Source organism: Nomascus leucogenys, chromosome 22a, assembly GCF_006542625.1.
Source record: "Nomascus leucogenys isolate Asia chromosome 22a, Asia_NLE_v1, whole genome shotgun sequence".
NCBI classification, from domain to species: Eukaryota; Metazoa; Chordata; class Mammalia; order Primates; family Hylobatidae; genus Nomascus; species Nomascus leucogenys.
Window position 1 is genome coordinate 31619808 of NC_044402.1, and position 27030 is coordinate 31646837.

General features: G+C 44.9%; 2 protein-coding genes across 5 annotated transcripts in view; one reads left to right on the plus strand and one right to left on the minus strand.

The window, feature by feature from the left end:
* ENTPD5 (ectonucleoside triphosphate diphosphohydrolase 5 (inactive)) overlaps positions 1-10835 on the plus strand; it is a 50382-nt gene extending 39547 nt beyond the window's left edge. For both annotated transcript variants that reach the window (XM_003260739.4, XM_030803819.1), the window contains exons 9-16: positions 498-586; positions 894-973; positions 1921-1982; positions 2979-3080; positions 3933-4073; positions 5048-5104; positions 6829-6944; positions 9888-10835. In XM_003260739.4, the coding sequence (XP_003260787.1) occupies positions 498-586; positions 894-973; positions 1921-1982; positions 2979-3080; positions 3933-4073; positions 5048-5104; positions 6829-6944; positions 9888-9974 (734 nt within the window). In that variant the 3' untranslated portion in view covers positions 9975-10835. The remainder of the gene's footprint in view (positions 1-497; positions 587-893; positions 974-1920; positions 1983-2978; positions 3081-3932; positions 4074-5047; positions 5105-6828; positions 6945-9887) is intronic.
* A 2956-nt stretch (positions 10836-13791) lies between these two features.
* Positions 13792-27028, minus strand: COQ6 (coenzyme Q6, monooxygenase). 3 transcript variants are annotated; one of them, XM_003260737.4, is made up of 12 exons: positions 26760-27028; positions 23703-23837; positions 21771-21829; positions 21347-21470; positions 18677-18807; positions 17881-17988; positions 17735-17797; positions 17438-17545; positions 15555-15757; positions 15360-15475; positions 15027-15193; positions 13792-13928 (listed from the first exon to the last, which is right to left on the minus strand). In XM_003260737.4, the coding sequence occupies exons 1-12, from the start codon at positions 26920-26922 to the stop codon at positions 13899-13901; spliced, it is 1407 nt and encodes a 468-aa protein (XP_003260785.1). In that variant the 5' UTR covers positions 26923-27028; the 3' UTR covers positions 13792-13898. The 3 variants fall into 3 exon arrangements, with proteins under 3 accessions (XP_003260785.1, XP_030659666.1, XP_030659667.1); XM_030803806.1 differs by having other exon boundaries at positions 17438-17797; XM_030803807.1 differs by lacking the exon at positions 21771-21829 and having other exon boundaries at positions 17438-17797; positions 26760-26945.
* Between the last annotated feature and the right edge of the window lie 2 nt (positions 27029-27030).

Below are 27030 nucleotides of genomic sequence, written 5' to 3' on the forward strand. Positions count from 1 at the left end.
GGCGGTTCATGCCTGTTAATTCCAGTGCTTTGGGAGGCTGAGTCAGGCAGATCACTTGAGGCCAGGAGTTCAAGACCAGCATGGCCAACATGGCGAAACCCCATCTCTACCAAAAATACAAAAATTAGCTGGGCATGGTGGTGTGTACCTGTGGTCCCAGCTACTCGGGAGGCTGGAGAATCACTTGAACGCAAGAGGCAGAGGTTGCAGTGAGCTGAGAGCCGAGATTGCGCCACTGCGCTCCAGGCTGGATGATAGAGCAAGACTCTGTCTCCAAAAAGGCCTTCAAAAAAAACAAAACAAACAAAAAAAAAAACCTGCCTTGAAGGCCTCTGGTGCAACGAGAGTCCTTCTGAGTTGACATTCACCTGCAGCCTTGGGGCTGGGGAGCAGTGGAGTATGTATGGAATACCTTCAGTGTATGATAAGAGCAAGAAAGACAAGTGTTGGGCTGCCCAGGATGTGGAGGATATTTAGAGCTGGCTCTCATTTGACAGGTCAGCTGCATGGCCACAGACAGGAGACTGTGGGGACCTTGGACCTAGGGGGAGCCTCCACCCAAATCACGTTTCTGCCTCAGTTTGAGGTGAGTTATTTAATGAAGATCTGATTAGAAGTGCACTTGGCAGGCATATCATGGTGCCAAGAAAGAGGTGCCCCATTTTCGGCCAGCAGCTCTACCATGCTTAGGCAGAGTCAAGTCAATTAATAACTGGGTGAATGTTCCCTTGCCATCTCACTGTCAGAATCCCTTCATTTCCTCAAGCCTAGTGAGATTAGCCGCTTAATCTGTCTTCATCTCTGATTTTTTGCTGGGAGGGACGGGTGGTGGTGTGAACATCTTCAGGTAATTACAGATCCTGAATAGTCTTTTTGCTTTTTCTGATTTACAGAAAACTCTGGAACAAACTCCTAGGGGCTACCTCACTTCCTTTGAGATGTTTAACAGCACTTATAAGCTCTATACACATAGGTGAGGACGGGGACAGGGAAGAATAATATTTCATGTTGTATGATTCTCCTAACTTTTCAAAGCGTTCTCAAATCTGTTATTGTATCTGATTAGCAAAAACAAAGTCTGTGCCAATTCCCTAAGGCCTATCAACTGAAACCCAGGCCACTTACAAAGGCTGAGGAACCTAAGAGGCTTCTCCATTCTTGGCCTCAAAAGCATTAATATATGACTTAAGAGTCAAAAGTTTTCGGCTGGGTGCAGTGGCTTCATGCCTGTAATCCCGGCACTTTGGGAGGCCGAGGTGGGTGGGTCACTTGAGGTCAGGAGTTTGAGACCAGACTGGCAAACATGGTGAAACCCCGTCTCTACTAAAATACAAAAATTAGCTGGATATGACAGCGCACACCTGTAATCCCAGCTATTCAGGAGGCTGAGGCAGGAGAATCATTTGAACCCTGGAGGCGGACATTGCGGTGAGCCAAGATCACGCCACTGCACTTCAGCCAGAGCGACAGAGCAAGACTCAGTCTCAAAAAAAAAAAAAAGAATCAAAAGTTTTCTGTAGGGAGAGGACACTTAAAGAAGGCTCAGGCAAAGCTCCTTGCTAACTCCTTTGAGCTGGCCTTCAGAGGTTCAGAATCCAGCCTGGAATTTGATCCCAGTTGGGGCTAGGAGCTAAGCTAAAGAGAGCTTTTCTGAGAATGGTTCCTAGTGCGGGACGCTAGGAGTTGTCACTGTCTCTGGCCTTTGAATGATAACTGTGGGGAATTCTTACTGCATAGCCTTGATCCAAACTGTGCAGAAATTACCCCTTGTTGACCACAGGAGATGAATATGTCACAGAGACAGAACAAGGTTTTCATCTTTCCAGAGGGGAACAGGAACCATGTTACTTTTGAAAGAGGTAGCTTTAGGCTAGAGAACTTCAGGACCAGCATGAAATTGGTCAATCCTGTATTTTACAGTTACTTGGGATTTGGATTGAAAGCTGCAAGACTAGCAACCCTGGGAGCCCTGGAGACAGAAGGTTTGTCTGGGCACCTGTGCTGGGGGGGATGGTGAGGGTGACACAGATACTCCGCTTGCTTCTTCCCTTCCTTGATAGCCATTCTATGGAGGAAAAGATTATGTTGAATTGGGAGGCAAATGTTGTATAATGGACCTAATAATGGCAAACTCCTTTTCTATTTTATAAGTTCAGAAGTTTTGATGTATATTATTAGCCATTTTTAGAAGGAGGTCTACTTGTTCAGGGGTAACAGCCTATGTCTAGGCAGCTGAAGTGTCTGCAGAAATCCCAGGTTTTAAGAATACATTTGGCAGGAGCTTGCTCAAGCCCTGAGCTTTCCATTGGAGGCACAGGAAGCAAGGTCTGTTCTACATGCAGGTGGAACAACAGAGTAACTCCATTGATCTCTTCACAGTTGAGGTCAGGCAGAACTGGGTTCAGTCCCAGTGTTGTGATTTGAGGCAAGTAAACTCTCTGTGCCTCTTTCCTCACATTAAATGAGAATTTGCATTTAAGGCACTTTGTACAGTAATCTGTTATTGGGATGACATCTATTTTGCATTTAAGGCACTTTGTACAGTAATCTGTTATTGGGATGACATCTATTTTGCATTTCAGAGTATACAAAACATCTTCAAGTATATTTCATTTAAGCCTCTCAGCAACCAGTGAGGAAGGTAGCATAGCATTTCTTTCCTGTTTTTATAAAGGTGGAAAGTTACTGTATTGAAGGTTTTGGATCTCTTTGAGATGTGTTGAAAGCCATGGACCCCTCTGACAAAAGCACATGTGCATGAAAATTTGCTTCTGGTTTCAGGGGGTTCACCAACCCCACAAAGCCTGTGAACCCTGAGTTAAGGATTCCTGTCACAGGATGTTGTCATGGAATTAATTTCATAGGATTTTAAGGCCCAGCCCCCATGGTGATTCTTTTCCACCTCACTGGCTTCTTGCTTGCCTTCCTCCCTCTCTCTCACTTACTTACCTCTTACCTTGTGCCCTGGATTCTTTCAGGGACTGATGGACACACTTTCCGGAGTGCCTGTCTGCCGAGATGGTTGGAAGCAGAGTGGATCTTTGGGGGTGTGAAATACCAGTATGGTGGCAACCAAGAAGGCAAGTGATGTTTTTTCACTGGTTAAAGTTACATTTACAATGGAAGCTCTGGAAAAGTCCCATGGGAAACTTTTTCTAGAACTCAAGAGAAGCTTATCTTATTGCAGGGACTTATTCCAAAGATCTTGGCATGCCTCCAAGGACTAATGTGAAGTGACAGTGAACAAAGCAGCTGTCTTTCTGCATCAGCCAAGTGTCATGGATCCATTAGATACCTGCGCTTAGCCAAGTGCTATGGTGCACATCTATTGTCCTGGCTACTCCAAACATTCAGGCAAGAGGATCACTTGAGCCCATGAGTTCAAGGCTGTAGTGCGCAATGCCACTGCACTCCAGCCTGGGCAACAGGGAGATCCTACCTCTTACAAATTAATTAAGAAGCGTATTCTAAGCCTAGGTCTAATGCAGCAGTGTGAAACCCTGTTTAGTTAATGGTTAGCTATTTAAATTATAGTAAAACTTAAAACCGAGACAAGAATGATTCATCTTCTTATAAAAGGTATATACCTGAATATCAAGGAATGAACTTGAATTCCCAGTGAAGGAAGCAGGTGAGCCCTTTAGCTACTTGCTTACAAATGCTTTGGAATGTAATGCTAGGCAGTAGCACGAGGTTGGCCATGATCTGGTGAATACAGATTAGGCAGGGAAGCGGCCACGGAGAAACAGACTGGTGAGGCTGCAGACGTTTGCTCATCTTTGTTTTGAAGCCTCTTGTCCTAAGCCTCAGCCCTCTCCTGCTTTCCTTGACCTTCCTGCTGTTCCCTCATTGTCTCCAGCAGCTTGCCTCAGAGAGTGTCCCCTTCCCCCAGCATCATTCTCACCTTACCCCTGTGCACCTTTGCCTGGCAGGGGAGGTGGGCTTTGAGCCCTGCTATGCCGAAGTGCTGAGGGTGGTACGAGGAAAACTTCACCAGCCAGAGGAGGTCCAGAGAGGCTCCTTCTATGCTTTCTCTTACTATTATGACAGAGCTGTTGACACAGACATGATTGGTGAGTTCACCCCAGGTATCAGTCCAGAGAGGAAGGTGGATAGGGCTGTGGTGGGGAAGGTCAAGGAGAAAGAGCACTTGAGGTGCTTTGTTGGGGTGATTACCCACCTCTTTTCTAGTCACTCGAACAAAAGGGTGGAAATGACTTAGAGTCTTTTGGAGGTGAGAGATGATCAAAACAACTATATGAGGTCTTTTTTTTTTTAACATGTTTATCGAGGTATAATTGTCATACAGTAAGTGCACATTTAAAGTATACAATTTGTTAAGTTTTGTCATGTATACACCCATGAATCCATCACCACATTGAAGATAATAAACATATTCACCCCAAAAAGTTTCTTCCTGTCTCTTTATAACTTTTCTTCTTATCACAAAAGTAATGTTTTTGCCTAACTGTGAAAGTATATGTACCTGATCTGTCATGGCCTGAGAGATATGAATTAATTTCCTATTATTGTGGGGGTTTTGTTATTGTTGTTTTTTGTTTGTTTGTTTGTTTGTTTGTTTGTTTTTTGAGACGGAATCTCACTCTGTTACCCAGGCTGGAGTACAATGGCGTGATCTCGGCTCACTGCAACCTCTGCCTCCCGGGTTCAACCAATTCTCCTGCCTTGGTCTCCTGAGTAGCTGGGATTACACGTGTCTGCCACCACACTCGGCTAATTTTTTTTTTTAGTAGAGACGAGGTTTCACCATGTTGGTCAGGCTGGTCTTGAACTCCTGACCTCGTTATCCACCTTCCTCGGCCTCCCAAAGTGCTGGGATTACAGGCGTGAGCCACCACACCCGGCCTATTGTGTTTTATGGGTCTGTTTTTTTCATTGTGGTTAAACATACATAACATGGAATAGATTGTAAATAAGTAAAATAGGCTGCATAGATTACATTATGTACATGTGTATATAATGAATGAATGTCCTTATGCTTCCTTGAAGGTGTTTTGATATCAGATAATCTTCTGTTTTATTTCAGATTATGAAAAGGGGGGTATTTTAAAAGTTGAAGATTTTGAAAGAAAAGCCAGGGAAGGTAAGTGTCAGGGGAAGCCCTTGAAGGTAAGCCTGTGAGACTGCCTGCCTATTCTAGTGACCTAAAGTGACCTAAAGCACGTCAGTCAGCTCAGAAGGCCTGTCAGAAGGCTAGTTTCCTTTCTGAGTCTTCCAGTCTTTGCTAAAAGTTAAAGCATTGGGTGGTAGCCAGGCATGGTGGCATCTGTAGTCCCAGCTACTCAGGACGGGAGGATTGCTTGAGACCAGAAACTCAAGGCTATAGTGCACTAGAATCACACCTGTGAATAGTCACTGCATTGCAGCTTAGGCAACATAGTGAGACCTCTGCCTCTAAAAAAATAAATTTTTTTTCAGCTTTATGCAGCATAGAATTATGGGCAAGAATATGGGAATGCAAGAGGTTTTAGGAGGCCAGGCACGGTGGCTCACGTCTGTAATCCCAGCACTTTGGGAGGCCAAGGTGGGCGGATCACCTGAGGTCAGGAGTTCAGGACCAGCCTGGCCAACATGATGAAACCCCACCTCTACTAAAAATACAAAAATTAGCCGGGCAAGGTGGCAGGCGCCTGTAAACCCAGTACTTGGGAGGCTGAGGCAGGAGAATCGCTTGAACCCGGGAGGCAGAGGTTGTAGTGAGCCAAGGTCGTGCCACTGCACTCCATCCTGAGCAACAGAGTGAGACTCCACCTCAAAAAAAAAAAAAAAAAAAGAGGCTTTAGGGAAATAGTAAAGACCTTTTTTTCCTTCTACATTTCTTGCTTTCTTTTTAAAATTGAAATAGTGTTATCAGTGTTAATGAAACACTAAGCATCAAAAGACATGGGAAATAGCCACAGAGCCTTCCTTGAGAGGATCAAAACTACCAGTGAGAGCTAGGCACAGTGCTTCGACCTGTAGTCTCAGCTACTTGGGAGGCTGAGGCAGGAGGATCGTGTGAACCCAGGGGCTTGAGGCTGCAGGGAGCTGTGATCATGCCACTGCACTCCACCCTGGGTGACAGTATGAGACCTTGTCTCTAAAAAAAAAAAAATTAATAAAAAGTTTTTAAAAATTAAAAAAGAAAATACAAATGATCTTATCCAGTAGCCCACAGTAGGGTTAAATGATATTTCCCTGTCTTCTGGGCCTCAGCATTAATAATAGATAAGGGACTTAGAACTAAGCCCCCACAATAGGTCATAGAAACTTAGCAAATAAACTAGAGCCCACGTAAATGTGAATAGATAATCATACCAGAGATGTGCAAGTTCTTCAGAAGCTGCGGTCTTACAGAGGCAGTCAGTGCATAGTCTAGTCTCTGAGATGCCCAGGCATTAACCAAAGGGAGACTTCTGCTTTGCTTATTCTTCTTCTCCCCCACCACCTTTTTTTTCTGAGACGGAGTCTTGCTCTGTCACCCAGGCTGGAGTGCAGTGGTGAGATAACGGCTCACTGCAACCTCTGCCTTCCAGGTTCAAGCGATTCTCCTGCCTCAGCCTCCCAAGTAGCTGGGATTATAGCGGCACACCACCACGCCCTGCTAATTTTTGTATTTTTAGTAGAGATGGGGTTTCACCACGTTGGCCAGGCTGGTCTCGAACTCCTGACCTCAGGTGATCCACCTGCCTCGGCCTCCCAAAGTGCTGGGATTACAGGCATGAGCCACCACGCCTGGCCCCCTATTCTACTTCTTTCTAAGAGAAAATCCTACACCTCTCAGTCAGTTGCAAACTTGAGCTCCACTGTTTACTCTCTCTCTTTCAGTGTGTGATAGCTTGGAAAACTTCACCTCAGGCAGTCCTTTCCTGTGCATGGATCTCAGCTACATCACAGCCCTGTTAAAGGATGGCTTTGGCTTTGCAGACAGCACAGTCTTACAGGTAAGAGATAGGACACCAGAGTCCCATAATAGCCCTCTTTTGTGGGGGTTGAGAAGGAGTAAGAGCTTGTTCAGTAATCAGAGTAGCTAGAAGTGAAATTATGAGGTATTTCTGTTTGGGCTATGGACAAGGTACTGTGCTGGGCACCATGAATGTGGGAAATTATCTCGATGCAATGGTAGCCTCCGAGTGTATTACCAGGCAAGCTATCGCAGAGGTCACAGAACAGAAAGACTAGCAGCCCAAATTAAGATGTCAAGTCACATGGTTTATTTATTTATTTATTTATTTTTTTTTTTTTTTTTTTTGAGACGGAGTCTCGCCTTGTTTCCTGGGCTGGAGTGCAATGGCATGATCTCAGCTCACTGCAGCCTTCGCCTCCTGGGTTCAAGCGATTCTCCTGCGTCAGCCTCCTGAGTAGCTGGGATTACAGGCATGCGCCACCACTCCTGGCTAATTTTTTTGTATTTTTAGTAGAGATGAGGTTTCACTATGTTGGCCAGGCTGGTCTCAAACTCCTGACCTCAGGTGATCCGCCCACCTCGGCCTCCCAAGTGCTGGGATTCAGGCATGAGCCACCGCACCCAGCCCACATGGTTTATTAAATCAATTTAGAACTCAGGGTGAGAAGCAAGGAGAAAGAGATGGAGAAGTGAACACAGAAGACAGGGTGCAAGCAGGATGCAAGTGCCACACTCAATCCTGGGTTCCATTTGTCCTGGGTTTATATGTCCTGCCTCTCTCTGCTGCTAATAGAGTGGTTATGTATACTAGAGCTGAAGTTCGGTCATGGGAGCACAAAGACAAAAGGTGCCTGAGGCCACCACACAAACTTGCCCTATTTGGAGAGGCCCTAGGGGCACACACATGTGGCCATTTGCATTAGCTCAGTCATTAGCCTATAAGATGGGTTTTCTTTGGCAGAGGACATGAGGGACCAAAAGGGTGTCACCAGTGAGTGGCTTATTTAAGGCCTCATGAACACTGAATGCCTCATGCATATGTAATGTGTCATATATATTTCATGTGTGCCTCGTATATTAGTGCCTCTTGAATCTTAGGTCTTTCTTTGTCCTCCTGTCTCTCTCCATCTGTTTCAGTACATGCAGGCTCTACTTTATCTGTAGTAAGTTATTTATCCCCAGTTTTGGGCACAGTGTCTAGGCTCGATTACATCAGGTCAACACAGAACAATCAACTGGTTTACAGACTTTTTTGGTGGTGGTAGTATTTTTATCCAACAAAAACTTACGTAGAATATCAGTAATACAGCCGGGCCTGGTGGCTCACACCTGTAATCCTAACACTTGGAGAGGCTGAGGTGGGTGGATCACCTGAGGTCAGGAGTTCGAGACCAGCCTGGCCAACATGGTGAAACCCGGTCTCTACTAAAACTACAAAAATTAGCTGGGCATGGTGGCAGGTGCCTGTAATCCCAGCTACTTGGGAGACTGAGGCAGGAGAATCACTTGAACCTGGGAGGCAGAGGTTCCAGTGAGGAGAGATCGCAACATTGCACTCCAGCCTGGGCAACAAAGAGCGAAACTCCGTCTCAAAAAAAAAAAAAAAAAAGTATCAGTAATACAAAACTGGTAAAAGTGGAACTATTCTGGTTGAAGCAGAGATTGGGGACCTGAAACTCCTCTATTATTTGGCCTTTTTCCTTTGAAGCATTTCTAAGAAACCCCTAAAATTCTGAAGAAAACAAATTGATAAACTGATAAACACTAATCTAATCCTCTTCTTAGATAGCTGAGGAATTTGGGTCTAAAGTTTTGCCCAGGGTCACTAAGCTAATTGAGATACATACTGGCTTAGAATGTCTTAAGTTCCCTGTTTGGCTATTTTTTTCTTTTCTTTTTCTTTTGAGACCGAGTTTCACTCTTGTTGCCCGGGCTGGAGTGCAATGGTGCAATCTCAGCTCACTGCAACCTCCACCTCCCGGGTTCTACTGATTCTCCTGCCTCAGCCTCCCAAGTAGCTGGGATTACAGGCATGCGCCACCATGCCTGGCTAATTTTGTATTTTTAGTAGAGACGGGGTTTCACCATGTTGGTCAGGCTGGTCTCAAACTTCTGATCTCAGGTGATCCACCCGCCTCAGCCTCCCAAAGTGCTGGGATTACAGGCATGAGCCACCACTCCTGGCCTTGTTTGTTTTCTTTTTTTTTTTTTTGAGATAGGGTCTTGCTCTGTCACCCAGGCTGGAATCTCGGTTCATTGCAACCTCTGCCTCCTGGGTTCAAGTGACCCTCCCACCTCAGCCTACTGAGTAGCTGGGATTACAGGTGTGTGCCACCAGTCTTGGCTAATTTTTTTGTAGAGACGGGGTTTCGCCATGTTGCCCAGGCTGGTCTTGAACTCCTGGCCTCAAGCAATCCACCTGCCTTGGCCTCCCAAAGTGCCGGGAGTACAGGCGTGAGCCACTGCACCTGACCCCATATTTGGTTATTATTAGTGCTTAGGAAGAGGCACTTTCTTACATAGTAGGAGTTGAGAAGCTTGGTTTGTTCTTTCCTACCCCTAAATCTATTCTCACCGCCTGACCATGCCCTTTCTGCCACATCTGTTACAAGTTGCCTTATCTGAAATTAGCGAATCAGAAAATAAAGCAGGGGATACTTTGTGTAGTTTCAAGGTTAGGGAAAGAGTTCAGAATACTGTCTGTCTAAACTCTCTCTCTAGAAGGCCTGATGGGCCACAACCTGGGCCAGAAGCATTCAGTTCAGAAATGAGAATGGTGGGTGTAGGGGCAATGGCCAATGGGCAATGGCCGGAAGGAAATCGTTACAGAGTAGTGGGAAGCCTGCAAAGACTGGCTCCTGTCAGTTTTGCCTTGGTTTGCCCATGTGGATATTCTTTGCCAATATTTTCTGCCCAAGAGCTGTGCTTGCTAGAGTTAGAAATTGGATGAAAAGGTGAAGACTTTTTTTCTTCTCAACAGCTCACAAAGAAAGTGAACAACATAGAGACGGGCTGGGCCTTGGGGGCCACTTTTCACCTGTTGCAGTCTCTGGGCATCTCCCATTGAGGCCACGCACTTCCTTGAAGACCTGCATTTGCCAACACCTTTTTAAGGGGAGGAGAGAGCACTTAGTTTCTGAACTAGTCTGGGGACATCCTGGACTTGAGCCTAGAGATTTAGGTTTAATTAATTTTACACATCTAATGTGAACTGCCGCCTAACCACTCAAGAGTACACAGCTGGCACCAGAGCATCACATAGAGCCCTGTGAGCCAAAAAGTATAGCTTTGGAACTTAACCTTGGAGTGAGAGCCCAGGGACAGGTCCCTGGAAACCAAAGAAAAATCTCATTTCAACCCTTTGAGTGCCTCATTCCGCTGAATATTTAAATTTTCCTCTTAAATGGTAAACTGACTTATTGCAATCCCATGACCCATCAATATCAATATTTTTTTCCTCCCTATACAGTGTCCTGCCCACCCTTATCTGCCCCCACCTCCCCTGAAAAAGAGAGAAAAAAAATACCTGGTTTTGCTTTCCATGTATAATTCAACAACACAAAATGGGACCATGTCAGAATCTGTATGATCCTATTCTGTGTTAGCTCCAATCAGCCAGCTGAGAGCCATCCTAAATATTAATAGGATGGAGAGTAACTCCTAACTGTGCATAGATTACAGCCTTAAGAAAGAAGGCCACCCAGTCTCTGGGGACATGTTTTGGGAGGGTGTGGCTGCCTCATATAGCCTACCTTTGCTTTAATCAGCATTTTATCAGTCAACTCTGGGATTAATGAACATATCCAACTTTATGGGTATGTGTATATTCAGTGCCAGTACCACCTCCCAGGCTAATGTGTTAACAGTGTTTTCTATGATTCTAAACTTGTTTTCTATTTCTAAGAAATAGAACTAGGCCCTAACTTTTGGTCTGTGGTCAGAGGTCAGTGTCTGTGCTATTCCAGGATCTATTATTTGTTTGCCCTTTTATTCTCTCCGTTTGTAACCGTACCTTCCTGTCCTGGCCCCTGATCACTTTAGCTAATATCCAGCTAATCTAGTTCAGAGTTTCCAATACCGTTCCTGACAAAACCCTACTTGGATTTGGTTGGCTCTCTCAGCCCACATCAGTACAGTGGACCAACATTTCTAGGGAAAACCATATTTAACGTCCCTCATGTTCTTTTTGAATCCAAGTGCTTAGAGCTCTTGACTGTGAATTATTTACCCCAAATTCATTATCTTGCACTTTTTTTTGAGACGGAGGCTTGCTCTGTTGCCTAGGCTAGAGTGGAGTGGTGCAATCTCAGCTCACTGCAACCTCCGCCCCCGGGTTCAAGCGATTCTTGTGTCTCAGCCCCCTGAGTAGCTGGGATTACAGGCGCCCACCACCATTCCTGGCTAATTTTTGTATTTTTAGTAGAGATGGGGGTTTCACCATGTTGGCCAGGCTGGTTTCCAACTCCTGACCTCAATCCACCCGCTTCCCAAAGTGCTGGGATTACAGGCATGAGACACCGCGCCTGGCTTTATCTTGCACTTTCGACATAATCATCCCTGCTTCTCATCTGCCCTGCAGTGCTCTTGGACCTGGAAGATCTCCCTGTGGTCTGGCCCCTTTGCCTTGGTTCTTAACCTCCAGCTTCTTTCCAGGAGTGTATTTCCCCGAACTTGTGGCTTTCACAGTAGACTCCGTTTCCATCCTCTCTCTCACAAAGGATGTTAAATATGCCTGGCCCTCACACAGTCCACGAGAAACCTTATTTTTAACATTACTCCATTGAGTCAATATTTACCATCTGCTATGTGCAAATTACTAGGCAAATTTCTGTATCCTTGTCCCTAAAATTTTGTTGTCTTTAAATTCATTGTGGAATTTATTTAGACTTCACACTGACTTTTATTACTAAGGTCACCTTTATACCAACTGCTTTCCTCAAAATGCTTATAATGAAATAACAGGATCATGAGTTGGAAACAGCCCAAAGAAATAATCCAATGTTGTACTCAGGGCAGAATTCCCTAGAATTTCTAACAGGTTGTCATTCAGCTTCTGCTAAGCCATGTTCAAACAGCCTATTCCATTTGGAACTGCACTGATGTTAAAAAAAAAAAATCCTTATATTGAGCTGAAATCTACCTATCTTCTAAGTGGTCTTAGTTCTGCTCTAATCTCTCCTTCTAAAATCTGTGGATCTTTTGAAAAAAGCTCCTCCCAAGTTCTTTATGAGTGACATGACTTTTAGACCCCTTCCCATCTTTGTCAACAAAAGTAGGGTGCCAGACCAGTCACAGAACACTAAATGTCATCCATGTTTCCTCCAATAGAAACCAGTAGTTTTACAAGAGGTAAGCTTTGTTCACTAAAGACTGTTCCAGCTTGACAAATGCAGAGATGTTAAGAGTCTCTGGTCTCTAATCACTGTGGGGGCCATTTTGTAAAACACACATACTGTCCAGCAGACTCCTTTGGTCATCCCAAATATCTCCGAACTCCAGGGTAGATGCATTATAACTCCAGAAACTTATCTATATCTATTTTGTTAACCTTGGTTAGACCTTCTGGAGAAGTAACCAATTTGTCCATCTTAGGAGCAATTTGGAATGAGAATTTTTTTTTTTCTGTAAGGCCCATGCTGCCTGCAGTAGACCCTTTGCGCTTCTTAAGAGGTCCTACAGATTCTAATAGTTTCCTCTTTGTAGATGTGGTAATATATTTAAAATACTTAGGACATGGCCTGGTACATGACAGGTGGTGTTTAACATCATTGTCATATGAAGAACACTCTCTGTGGGCCAATGGAGGTGTGCCTTAAAATTCTTCATCTTGCCTGATTTTGTTTGCATAACTTCTGGAGAGTCTGTGTCCTCCTCATCTAGGCCACCTTTCCATTTTTTGTGAAAGATGACCTTGTCCCTGCAGTCTCCGCCAGTAGTCACAGCTTTTCACAGCAGCTGCCATCTTTCTTTTTCCTGAGATTCCAGGAAGGTTGTGACATTGTCACTTTTTTGTTCTAGAATCATCTTTTAAATTTTCTGCATTTGCCTGAAAAGTGCCCCTGTAAGAACAGATTTCTAATGGCTCTAAAAATATTCCAAATAATACCTTACTTGGTTCAAAAGCAGACTGTTTCTCTTCACTTCATCTCAAATCAGACTTTTGGGCAAGATGTTCTTTAGAGTAAGCAAACCCACAACCTAAAAATCTCTTCAAGAGGCATCTCTGGTCTTGTGAAGAGACCTCTTAAAAAACCCACAGTAAAACTCCCCTCCCTCCAATTGGCTACCAGTCTGCCACCAAACATGAACAAATTCTGCTGCTAATCGGTTTCCCTTGCGATCTGGTTCCTGAGGTTTTCGGATCTGTGCAATGAATTATTTATTGTTTTATTAAACAGACAGTGGTGTCCCAGAGAGGAACCATAAATAAAATGGAAATCTGGTGCTGTGATAAAGTAAAAACTAGCATTAATGAGACCTGGTTTTCCTTTCAGAAAGTCCAGTGTACCTGTAACAAAGGTTAAAGCAATTTATATTTAATTTGCATTCTGATGTTAACTTTTAAACAGCAATTCTAAGAAAAATGCATCAACTATTTCTAATTCTTACTTCTATCAAAAAACAACTGTAAAAATTTATGACCAACACTAAAACAAAAACAAAAAAAAACTGTAAATTTTCTCTTTAGAAATGACTGTTAACAACTGGAAATGAGTGAGACAGCACCTTGTGGGTTTTTTAGTAATAAAAAGCTCCTTTCAACCAAATTGTAAGTCTTCCTTCAAAATTTTTTCCTTTGGTCTGGCTAATACACGCTCCTCACAGCAAATTATCATTCATTATTTGGGTGCCACAGGCCCATTAAGCAAAGAAGAAAAAGAGAATTTTAATGTAAATTAAGTTTATTAAATTAAATAAGATCTTGAAAATATGTATGATGGGTCCTGGGCAGGATGTTCTTTTTCATCAACAATCTTTAGGAGAGGAGTACTCATTTGCTTGCAAAGGCCATAATCTGTTCCTGGAGAAAAAATAAAAGTGAGTGAAACTCTTAACACAGTAAGGTGAAGAAAATGATTATTGTAGATAATCCTCGACAGAATTACTATTGTAGATAATAATCATGTAGATATTCTTCCCAAGAGTCCTTGTTTTATTTCAGCTAAAAAAAGAAAAATATACATATATACACACATGTTTTGGAGACAGGGTCTCACTGTTGACTGGGCTGAAGTGCTGTGGTGTGATTATAGCTCACTGCAGCCTCAAACTCCTGGGCTTAAGCAATCCTCCCTCCCCAGCCTCCTAAAGTGCTGGGATTACAGGTGTAAGCCACTGCACCCAACAGAAAAAACATATCTTTAAATGGAAGTTCTCAGGGATGAAACTAGTCAAGCAGCAAAAGGAGCTTAAACATCTTCATCATTAGAAATCCCTATTCATTATTTTTTTCTTTCAAGAGACTGGTCTTACTCTGTCACCCAGTCTGAGTACAATGATGTGATCATAGCTCATTGCAGCCTCAAACTCCTGGGCTTAAATGATCCTTTTGCCTCAGTCTTCTGAATAGCTAGGACTACAGGCATGTGCCACCACACTCCCTATTCACTATTTTTAAGCCCTTTTTGTACACAGTTATTGCTTAGATGTGGGCCGTAACACCTAAAAGCCTAGCAAGTACTCTTCTGCTTGTAACCCTTGGGAAGGCAGACACATAAAGATAATAATTTTACAGCCAAGAAAATTAATTCAAAGAAATTAAGAGCTGTGGGCCACCCGCAGTGGCTCACGCCTGTAATCCCAGCACTTTGGGAGGCCGAGGCAGGCAGATCACAAGGTCAGGAGTTCAAGACCAGCTTGGCCAACATGGTGAAACCCCATCTGTACTAAAAATAAAAAAATTAGCCAGGTGTGGTGGTGGGCGCCTGTAATCCCAGCTACTTGGGAGGCTGAAGCAGGATAATCACTTGAACCTGAGAGGTGGAGGCTGCAGTGAGCAGAAATTGTGCCACTGCACTCCATCTTGGGCGATAAAAGCAAGACTCTGTTTCAAAAAAAAAAAAAAAACAAAAGAAATTAAGAGCTGTTTGCAAAGTCATTCCTCTGAGCAACCTCTTACTTTGAGTGGAGACACTGCATTTGTGGCCTGCAAGCCCCACGTCCTGAGCAACACAAGCGGGGAGGCACTGGTAGAATAGAGCCTTTTTAGTAAGTCTGTAGCAGCCAGAAGAGCAGTGTTGTGACGCTGTCTTTCTGTTTCATAACCTGTGAGGTGGCTCATGGAACCTGAAGGGCAGAGGAAAGATTAAATCCCTAATCCAATAATAAGGTTTTCTTCCCTCTCCTAGCAAGCCAGATATATTTTATGTCCACTCCCTCTTGCTACTGTGGGCCCTGATCTTGTCTAACTGTATGACCTCTGGATACTTCCCCATAGTACCTGAATCCTTACCTAAGTCCTTCCCATTGAAGGCTGCCGTACTGAGGTGATGGGCCAAGCTGGAGATATCCCCAAAGCCCATGTTGACACCCTGTCCTGCAAGCGGATGGACTCTGTGGGCTGCATCCCTAAGAATAAAGCAGAGTTCAGGTGTGACCTCTGGCAGCAAAGTGAGAAGGGAGTGGCCCTGCTCTGTTATCATCTTACCCAATGAGCGCCACCCGAGGCCTGACATACTCAGCAGCATGTCCCAACCCAAGAGGAAACAGAACTCGGCTTTTGGCATCCACCCTGGCTACACTTGGGGGCAGCTGGCGAGCCGAGACCTTAGTGGGCTTCAGAAGGCCGACAGCATACTGCAGCATGGCACCAGCTGTGTCGATGAAGTCCGTGTGGTCAGCATCACTCCACTGAGCAGCATCAGCCACAAGACAAACAAGGTGAAATTTGAGTAGCAGGGAATTAAAAATTCAACAAAGAAACCTTGTTTGTAACCAAAGCTTAGGCTAATGCTACCCAACTTGGCTACATTGATCTTGACAAGTGATAAGCCCCTCAAGTGCAAAGCTCAACTTCTCATCACTCCCTACAGGTTTTAAGATGAAGCCAAACTGCACATGAGCTGGCCCCTGCCTACTTCTGAGCTTCACCCTTCACTAGTCCCCACCCTCAATAACCACACACCGGCCACAGTATAGCTCATCACACAGTATCCTTCTACCTCCACGACTCTCCTCTGGTTAGAATGCCCATCTCTATTTCATTAGGATAACACCTCACAGCATCCAGAAGATGTCGCCTCTTTTTAACTCCTCCAATCTTTCTCTGTGTTTCCTCCTGTATGCTTCCACAGCATCCTATGCATACTTTATCACTCTACGGAGACTGTCATTTACAGTCTTCCTCACTTGACTGTGAACTTCCTGAAAGCAGAGACTGTTCTCAGTATCTCCAGAGCCTGCTACATAGAAAGGACAATTAATGGTGAATGACTACACTGCAGAGGTCCTAGACCTGTGCCAGGAATATACACTAAATGGCCCAGAGTAGGGTAGTGTTCACCATTTATCTCAGAATCCATTTCAGTATGTTCAGTTCCCTTTATTCTTGTTGCTACTACACAGCAGGGGAGTCTCAGTTCTTTGGTGTGAAGGCTGCAGGCTTTGAGTGTCATTTAGGCTCCAAAAGTAATACTGGTACCCATATTATCCAAAGGCTGTGTCTACTCCAGAATAATTACTAGTATTTGTTGAGCATCTACAATGTACTAAAGATGTTCCATGCATTTTACAAAAGTTCTCTCATTTTGAAAGTCTTTATTCAATCCTGAGAAGTTAGTGATACTATTTACATTTTTCAGGAAATGAACAGGTAGAACCAGTATGAACCCACATCAATCTACTAAGCTTATTCTTAAGCCCCATGCTGAAATTCGCTCAGCCTTTCCTTAGGAATACTTCCAATGAATCAGGCTTGAAAGGTTCAGGTAGCTGAAACCTAGCAGAACTGTTCAAAATGATCCAAGTGTTACAGCTTCAAAAAAAGGCCAATGCTAACTACCCAGGCAGCTGTTTCAGTCAGGCTAACAGCAGCCCACAACCCTCAAAAGGTTATTGTTTATTATCTCTATTGTTTTGCATTTCCCTGTATACCCTCCTCCACATAATCCAGACCAAGCATTATAGTTACAAAGTACAAAGGGACAGCTGACTGGTTACTCCTTTTTCCTGACTCAAAACCACCTTTCTGGCTGGGCACAGTAGCTCACGCCTGTAATCCCAGCACTTTGGGAGGCCAAGGCAGGCAGATCACTTGAGGTCAGGAGTTTGAGACCAGCCTGGCCAACACGGTGAAACCTCATCTCTACTAAAAATACAAAAATTAGCCGGGCATGGTGGCATGCACCTGTAGTCCCAGCTACTCGGGAGGCTGAGGCAGGAGAATCGCTTGAACCCTGGAGGCGGAGATTGCACAGTGAGCCAAGATCGTGCCACTGCGCTCCAGCCTGGCAAGGCTCCATTTCAAAAAAAAAAACACCTTTCTGTATGTCCCCCTACAACACGTCATCAGCTGAGTAAATTGATACTCACAAAGGCAGAGTTAACGGCATCCACAAATTTTTCCTCATCCATGCTAACTAGCTCTGCTGCATGTTCATGGGACGTGGACCAAACCAAGGAACTCAAGGTGTCTGAGAGCTGTGTCAAAAGAATACCAATACCAAGGGCTAAGACTCTTCTGCACTTGGAAACTCTCAAGCATAAAAAGACAAGAAGGGAACTTACAACCAGCCTGGGCAGATTCCCTTGAAACCATAAAAAGGCTGAGAGAAAGTGAAGAGGAAAGGCTACATGCATGTGGGCAGACTGGCCAGAAGGACCTCTTACCGGGAGCAGAGCAATAGGCCCAGAGGGAAGAAATCTCTGCCAGGCTACGTTGTTTTCTGTGGCCTGCAACAGAGAGAAGAAAAGTTTCTCTGCAAAGTACCTAGTGCCTATGAATAGAGTCCCCAGATGGCAGCTCAGGATCTTACCTCTGATAAATGCAGAGTAGCCACAACAGCAGACTGGTCATAGTTCCAGCTCACATTCTGGATTCCAGCAGCCTGCCGTACTCCGGAGTTGTGACCATCTGCACCTATCTGCATGGACACACAAGCCTGCTAAGTCTTACAGCCTCTTCATAAACTGCTTCAGAAGTTTCTCTCTGCCCCCTAAAGTTTCCTCCAGCTCTGATTGTTCTTTGGCAGGATAATTCCATCAGGCCTGCTTCACTCACAGCCCCTAGAGGCGGAGCCCCTGCATTGTGTCACCTCAGCCTCAGCCAACAGAGCCAAAGCTGGACATGACTCAAAAGGTGCCAGCCATGAGTTAAACTCAGCCAGGCCCTCCTGATATTTGAACTAGAGAGCAGTAAGGAAAGTTTCAGTATGGGGCACACACTGGAGCTGAATATTTCTGATGTAGGGTTAGGAATGGCTGCCATGCAAAAAGGGAAGCTTGTGAGCAGAAAAATGAGAGGCAAGAGATCAATGACCACAGACTCTTCAGAGGGAAAGAACAGCCTCCATTCCCGACACTCTGGTGCCTGCCCTGTGAGACCCAGCTATCTGTTATTTCACAATCTAAGACAGCCCATGAGATTGCTCCCTGTACAGAATTTACGATGAGACCATCTCCATTTGAGCTGGCCTGAATGGGTACTGGTCCTTATAACCAAAAGCTTTGCCTAAAATTAAACTATAGCTTAAATCTAAAACCAGAGTCCCTACAATCTAGGATAAGATGTAGATATACAAGACCCCTAGCAAAATAAGAATCTTCAACTACCAACAATTTGGTCTGGAAGGTGCTGCCATCACCTAGGGTAATATGAACCCAAGGGCTGGAGTCGGCCATAGGAAATGGACAAGGCCAGGTATAGCGAATGGCTTTGCTCCTGTAGAGAACCGTCACTCGGTCTGGGGAGGTCAAAAGAGAGGAAAAAAAAAAATTAGAAAGGTGGGCCACATAGGCTGAGGAAAAAGCCATAACTAAACCTAAAGCAAGGTCCCAGGACAGCAGTGTCTTGTCTTTTAAGATTAAAAAAATCAGTAATTAATGCTGTGGTCTGACCTAATAAATGACAGAAGCCACAGAGATAACTCAATGTCAAAAAAAGACATTGAAGTTCTCAGCGAATTCTGTCAGAGGCATTCTTTATTACTGTCCACGTGCTTCTGCACCTCCATTTTCACTCTACGCTTAAATGAGCCCGTGTGTGCTTTTACAGTAGACAGGCTGGGAATACCATAGGCTGAAACAAATCCTAGACTACAAAAGATTTTCTTCCAGCTGGATATCATTTTATTTTTCTGGTCATAAAAACAATACACTCTATGGCCAGGCACGGATGGCTCATGCTCGTAATCCTAGCACTTAGGGAGGCTGAAGCAGGAGGATCACTTGAGCCCAGGAGTTCAAGACCAGCCTGAGCAACATGGTAAAACCCCATCTTTACAAAAAATTAACCAGGCGTGATGGTGTGCACCTGTAGTCCCAGTTAGTCAGCAGGCTGAGGTGAGAGGATTGCTTGAGCCACTGCACCCCAGCCAGGGAGGACAAAGCAAGACCTTGTCTCAAAACAAAACAAAACAAAACACTATCTCCAAAAACATCAGTCTGTATACATCATTTACAGCTTTTTGTATGTCAGTCAGTCATACCATCAACAAAGCGATTTAAATAATAATAGAGGGCCGGCGCCGGCACGGTGGCTTACGCCTGTAATCCCAGCACTTTGGGAGGCCGAGGTGGGTGGATCACGAGGTCAGGAGATCGAGACCACGGTGAAACCCCATCTCTACTAAAAATACAAATAATTAGCTGGGCACGGTGGCGGACGCCTGTAGTCCCAGCTACTCCAGAGGCTGAGGCAGGAGAATGGTGTGAACCTGGGAGGTCGAGCTTGCAGTGAGCCAAGATTGTGCCACTGCACTCCAGCCTGGGTGACAGAGTGAGACTCTGTCTCAAAAAAAAAAAAAAAAAAAAAAAAATAATAATAGTAAGCTCGCTGTAGAAGTCTGGACAACAAAGAAAGGTTCAAGTGGGGAAAAATCACCCTTAATCAAACTACTCAGAGACAACTGCAGTTACAGCTTTGGTGTATGGCTTTCCAGACAATTTCCTATGCATGTACATGCACGCACAAGTGTGATCATATGACCCAATATATTATGGAACAAATTTCTTTTTTTTTTTTTTTTTTGAGATGGAGTCTCACTCTTTCACCCAGGCTGGAGTGCAGTGGCGCGATCTCGGCTCACTGCAAGCTCCGCCTCCCGGGTTCACGCCATTCTCCTGCCTCAGCCTCTCCGAGTAGCTGGGACTACAGGCGCCCGCCACCACGCCCGGCTAATTTTTTGTATTTTTAGTAGAGACGGGGTTTCACCGTGGTCTCGATCTCCTGACCTCGTGATCCGCCCGCCTCGGCCTCCCAAAGTGCTGGGATTACAAGCGTGAGCCATCGCGCCCGGCCAGAACAAATTTCTAAGTTATTAAATTTTAGATCCAAATTATCTTTAAAAGCTACATCATGGTTCATTGCATGAACTACTATCCAATATCAAAAAGCATTTAAGTTACTTCCAATTTTTCTCTCTCTAGAACATTAAGATATTTGCAAATCGCATAACTGATAAATTTATATGCAAAATATATAAAGAACTCGTATAACTCAAAAAGAGAAATAATCCAATTTAAAAACAGGCAAAATATTTTGAACAGACATTTCTCCAAAGTGGATACACAAATGGCCAGTAAGGACATGAAAAGATACTCAACATCATTAGTTATTAAGGAAATGCAACCACAACTACCATGAGATACCACTTCACTCTCAACAGGATGGCTACAGTTTTTTTTAAAAGAAGGAAAATAAGCGTTGGTGAGGATGTGGAGAAATTGCAACCCTTATAGACTGGTGGGAAAGTGAAATTGTATAGCCTCTTTAGAAAAGTGGCAGCTTCTGAAAATATTAAACATAGAATTATTATATAACCCAGCAATTCCACTTCTAAGTATCCAGCACTGTGAAATAATCATCAGAGGATTTCTTTTTTTTGAGACGGAGTCTCGCTCTGTCGCCCAGGCTGGAGTGCAGTGGCATGATCTCGGCTCACTGCAAGCTCTACCTCCTGGGTTCTCACCATTCTCATGCCTCACAGCCTCCAGAGTAGCTGGGTCTATAGGCATCCGCCACCATGCCCGACTAATTGTTTCTTTGTATTTTTAGTAGAGACGGGGTTTCATGTTAGCCAGGATGGTCTCAATCTCCTGACCTCATGATCCGCCCGCCTTGGCCTCCGAAAGTGCTGGGATTACAGGCGTGAGCCACTGCACTTGGCCATCAGAGGATTTCTTTATGGCGGACACTGAATATTGTAAAAGAGATCCTTTCTTCCAGTAAGTCCTAAGCAGTTCACTTCCCAATGAATGCAAGATGGAAGATGGAGGCCTCACCAGACACAGCCTCCAGCTGCTTAGCGAGAGCATGCATGATGACATCATTCTCCACGATATAGCCCATATCATCTAAATTATCCTTATCAAACATTATCAGGGCCTCTGAGCAGGCGTCCCACACCTAGAAACACAAAAGGAAAGTTTGCATTAAAACCAAGAGGGAAACATCACTCCAATCAGAAACAATATTGCTTTCCCAGGTGACAGAGCAGAAAATCACAATTTGTCAGCCTCTCTGGCAGGAAAATATAAAATTAGAAGAAAATTCTCCTGGGAATGCTTCTCCCCACTTCCTCGGACTGAATGTGAACCTTGTCTGATTCTTCCTACATTCACAGAACACTTGGAGAAAGTGGACTCCGATATCTTAACACAAGACAGACCAAGACATCTTGACAAAATTGAAAAGATAAAGGGGCACCTGCATTCGCCGAAAGGCTCTGTATCTCATGTTGCAGATATGGTCCCAGGCACCAAAACCTACAAAAGAAAGGATCTATAGACCAGAGTGACTTCACAGGGACCTGGGCTCCCCCTTGTCCCTCCATCCTGTTAGGTAAGAGGTTGTTTTCAGTGTTCTTCAATAATACTCTTCACTTCTATCTTGTTTGATATTAGTACCTAAGCTACTCTTCCCCAGTCCCAGGTTGTATAGCATGAAAAAAGACCCAGCTTCTGCCGGGCGCGGTGGCTCACGCCTGTAATCCCAGCACTTTGGGAGGCCGAGGCGGGCGGATCACAAAGTCAGGAGATAGAGACCATCCTGGCTGACATGGTGAAACCCCATCTTTACTAAAAAATACAAAAAATTAGCTGGGTGTGGTGGCGGGCGCCTGTAGTCCCAGCTACTCCGGAGGCTGAGGCAGGAGAATGGCGTGAACCCGGGAGGCGGAGCTTGCAGTGAGCCGAGATCACACCACTGCACTCCAGCCTGGGCGACAGAGCAAGACTCCGTCTCAAAAAAAAAAAAAAAAAAAAGAAAAAAGAAAGACTCAGTTTCCATGATCAAAAGGTCAAATCACATAAAGTAGGGGAAATAAAAAAAGAAAACCAAATCCATGTATAGATTTTTTTTTTTGAGAGGGAGTCTCACTCTGTAGCCCAGGCTGGAGTGCAGTGGCCGGATCCTGGCTCACTGCAAGCTCTGCCTCCCGGGTTCATGCCATTCTCCTGCCTCAGCCTCCCCAGCAGCTGGGACTACAGGCGCCTGCCGCCACGCCCGGCTCGTTTTTTTGTATTGTTAGTAGAGACGGGGTTTCACCGTGTTAGCTAGGATGGTCTCGATCTCCTGACCTCGTGATCCTCCTGCCTTGGCCTCCCAAAATGCTGGGATTACAGGCATGAGCCACCGTGCCTGGCCCCAAATCCATATTGTTCTTTTTCTTCATCATCCTATTTCAAGTTATAAACCTCCTGAAGACAATTTTTAAAAAATTATTTTTACAAAGGAATTCTAGTAACTTGAAACCATTTGTTTTTTCTTTTTCAAGATACAAGGTCTTGGTATGTTGCCCAGGCTAGACCTAAAACTCCTGGGCTCAAGTGATCCTCCCATCTCAGCCTTCCAAGTGGCCAGGACTACAGGTACACATGACTGTGCCTGGCCTATGTTCTCTGTTTTAGCTCTCCATAGCACTGAACAGATTCATTCATTGAGGAAATATTTACTGAGCACCGACTGTGCCAAATACAGTAAAGTGTGAAACCAATGGATAAAGTCCCTGGCCTTCTGCAGTTAACATTCTAATTGGAGAGATGGACAATAAAAAGCAAACACATAATATAATGCCAGGTAGTAGTAAGCGTTATGAAGAAAAATAGAGCAGGGAAAGGGGCTAGAAAGTGATGGAAGAGTTTAATTTGAGATGGGGTAGTTTCAGACAGGATGGTCTGAGGGAAACATCTAGCAGACCTAATGACAATTTGCTAACTGGTTCCATGTGCACACATTATTAACCTGCACCCCAGGGGCATTTCACATGTAAGCTCCCTGGCTTGCTAGAGGGCTCGTCTCAGGATGAAGAGGGCACTGCTATTCGAAGTGAATGTTCATGATTAGTTCATGTGATTTCAGTTCCACCAATTCATAATGACACAACATCACAAGTGAAGTCAACATGATGGACCCACATGCCTCAAGGATGCATTCCTCAGACAGGGAGTTGAGGCAGTAGCAATTGCAGGGGTCCACATCTTCAGTTCTGCCCTAGACTACCAATCCCACCCCCCTCTCTCCACCCACCTCAGTGAGCTCCCTCCTTGTCAGATGCTCTGATGACTCTGCCCCATGGGATACACTAGAAAGCTAAGTGGGAAAGGAGATTGGATCTTTGAAGGAGGATCTTCTACTCACTACTGAGAAGCGTTGCAGAGCCAGGGGAAATGGAGCTGACCCTGTTGCTGTAAGTTTCTGACAAGTTCTTCAATACTTTCTTTGGACCTGCTTCTAGCAACAGGATTTTCTTGTCATGAAAGTGGATATCATATCCTTAAAAAAAAAATTTATATAATCTTAGGAAAATCAAGAATTTATTTCCTTTCCCATTGCCAAGAGAAACAACAGAGTAACTACTTAACCCTTAGAATATGAATTTCTTACGGAGAACATAAAGTAAACACTATACCCATGCAGAGTCCTAAGCAATAACATATACCACCATTTTAGCCATGAGAACCACCCTGCCCACAACTGTAAGGCTTCTCCAAAGACCACTACATGCCACTTGCCAAGAAGCAAATAATGACAAACACCTAACTAGCAGACAGAGCACCCTAGAAAGGAAAAATGAAGTAAAAAAGTTAGACTATAGTATTTAAACACCAGTTCTTTCCAATCTCCAGAGTATTAAGTCACTAAAAATTACAACTCCTGTTCAAAAGTGGAATAAACAAGCAAAATTCAATGCAGTCTCAAGATTAAACCGAGAATAAAGAATTAGAGTTTATAAAGGCTGGTGCGGTGGCTCACACCTGTAATCCCAGCACTTTGAAGGCTGAGGTGGGCAGATCACCTGAGGTCAGGAGTTCAAGACCAGCCTGGTCAACATGGTGAAACCCCGTCTCCACTAAAAATACAAAAAAATTAGCCGGGTGTGATGGCGGGCACCTATAATGCCAGCTACTTGGGAGGCTGAGGCAGGAGAATCGCTTGATCCTGGGAGGAGGAGATTGCACCATTGCACTCCAGCCTGGGCAACAAGAGCAAAATTCTGTCTCAAAAAGAAAGAATTAGAGTTTATAAAACAAAAGGTGGGCCAGGCATGGTGGCTAACGCCTGTAATCTCAGCATTTTGGGAGGCCGAGGCGGGAGGATTGCTCAAGCCCAGGAATTCAAGACCAGCCTGGGCAACATGGCGAAACCCTGTCTCTAAAAAAAAAAAAAAACATAATTTTTTTTAAACTAGCCCGGCATGGTGGCATGCCTGAGCCATGTTTGTGCAACTGCACTCCTACCTGGGGGACAGGGCAAAACCCTGTCCCGAAAACTTAAAAAAAAAAAAAAAAAAGAAAGAAAGAAAGGTCAGGCACAATGGGTCACACCTATAATCCCAGCACTTTGGGAGACTGAGGTGATGGATCACTTGAGCTCAGGAGTTCAAGACCAGCGTGGGCAACATGGTGAAACCCCATCTCTACTAAAAACACAAAAGCCAGGTGTGATGGCGGGTGCCTGTGGTCCCAGCTCCTCAGAAGGCTGAGGCAGGAGAATCACTGGAACCCGGGAGGCAGAGGTTGCAGTGAGCTGGGATCCTGCCACTGCACTCCAGCCTGGGTGACAGAGTGGAGACTCTGTCTCAAAAAAAAAAAAAAAAAAAAGTTAGCTCCGGCCATACAGTGAGTGGCCCCTCTTGGCAGCTTTTGCTGTGGAGGATGGGGCACAGGGGCATTCTGTAGACAGCACTATCTTCTTTTTTTTTTTTTGATAGAGTTTCGCTCTTGTTGCCCAGGCTGGAGTGCAGTGGCACGATCTCGGCTCACTGCAACCTCCCCCTTCCAGTTTCAAGCGATTCTCCTGCCTCAGCCTCCCAAGTAGCCATGAGAACCACCCTGTTACAGAAGTCTATGATCTGCTTTAAGTTAAATTTTGTGTATCTTGTGAGATGAGGATCATAGGGTGGAACAGCTGCCCTTACATCAGGGTGTCCAATCTTTTGGCTTCCCCAGGCCACAGTGCAAGAAGAATTGTCTTGGGTCACATATAAAAAACATTAATATTAATGATAGCTGATGAGCTAAAAAAAAAAAAAAAAAGAAAATCACACACAAAAAAATCTCATAATGGGCCGAGCATGGTGATTCATGCCTGTAATCCCAGCACTTTGGGAGGAAGGGGCAGGTGGATCACGAGGTCAGGAGTTCGAGACCAGCCTGGCCAATATGGTGAAATCCCGTCTCTACTAAAAATACAAAAATTAGCCAGGAGTGGTGGCACACGCCTGTAATCCCAGAGGTTGCAGTGAGCCGAGATCGTGCCATTGTACTCCATCCTGGGCAACAAGAGCGAAACTCCGTTTCGGGGAGAAAAAAAAAAAAGGTAAAAGACTACAAAATGGAAGAAAATATTTGCAAGTTATCAGATAAAGGACTTGTATACAGAATAAACAAAATAATGGCCAGGCAGGGTTGCTTATGCTGGTAATCCCAGCACTTTGGGAGGCTGAGGCAGGTGGATTGCTTGAGCCCAGGAGTTCCAGACCAGCCTGGGCAATATAGTGAGACGTCTCTACAAAAAAATACAAAAATCAGCCGAGTGGTGGCGCATGCCTGCAGTCCCAGCTATTTGGGAGGCAGAGGCAGGAGGATCAATTGAGCCAGGGAGGTTGAGGCTACAGTGAGCTGTGATCGTGCCACTGCACTGCAGCCTGGGCACAGAGGAAGACCCTGTCTCAAAAAATAAAAATAACTCTTACCACTCAGTATTCAAGAGACAAACTGATCAATTAAAAACCGGGCAAAGGGTCTGAACAGGCATTTCTCCAAAGAAGATATACAAATGACCAATAAATATTGAAAAGGATATTCAACATCATTAATCATTAGGGAAATGCAAATCAAAACCTGGAGATCCCACTTTACTTACACCCACTAGAACGTCTATAAACAAAAAGACAATGACAAGTACTGTCCAGGATCTGGAGAAACTGGAACTCTCATTTATAAATAACCCTGGGAAGGCCTGTTTTCCCATGAGTAGAACAGACTCAGAACGCCCCTCCCACTTTTGACCCTAATGGACCCTGAAGGACCACACGCATTCCAGCGTGCCCTGGGGTTCCTCTACGAGGGCAGGGGAGAAGCGTCGCGAGACGTGAGAAACTGTCTTTGGGTAGGTCGTGCTAGGGCTCTCACGGCTCTCATCGTGCCTCCGCGGCCCGGTTTCCAGCCACTAGTAGCCTGGAGAGGAGCTTACCCAAGGCACAGGCCATGGCAGCGCCCACCAGGCCTCCACCCGACACCACCACGTCATACACGGTGTCTGTTGAGGCGCCGGACCACCTGCGGCAGGACACCAGCGGGCCGCTGTGGGGAGCTGCACGCACAGCCCCGCATCGGCTCACAAGCCGGGCAGCCATGTTGCAGACCTGCGCCGTCGCACTCAGAACTCCCGCAGGCCCCCCTACGTAGTGCGTCCGGAGCAGAGAACTCCAATCCCGTCCCGCTTCCGCGGCGTCCTCAGAACC

What these genes read in the sequence shown, in the direction of transcription:
- COQ6 (XM_030803806.1), bottom strand. Translation starts at nt 26,922, where the DNA reads ATGGCTGCCCGGCTTGTGAGCCGATGCGGGGCTGTGCGTGCAGCTCCC. An exon ending in CTCTGCAACGCTTCTCAGTA is followed by an intron (nt 21,830 to 23,702) that starts GTGAGTAGAAGA and finishes TTTCTTTTGTAG; the next exon opens with GTTTTGGTGCCTGGGACCAT. An exon ending in ATGCAGTGTCTCCACTCAAA is followed by an intron (nt 13,929 to 15,026) that starts GTAAGAGGTTGC and finishes TTTTTTCTCCAG; the next exon opens with GAACAGATTATGGCCTTTGC.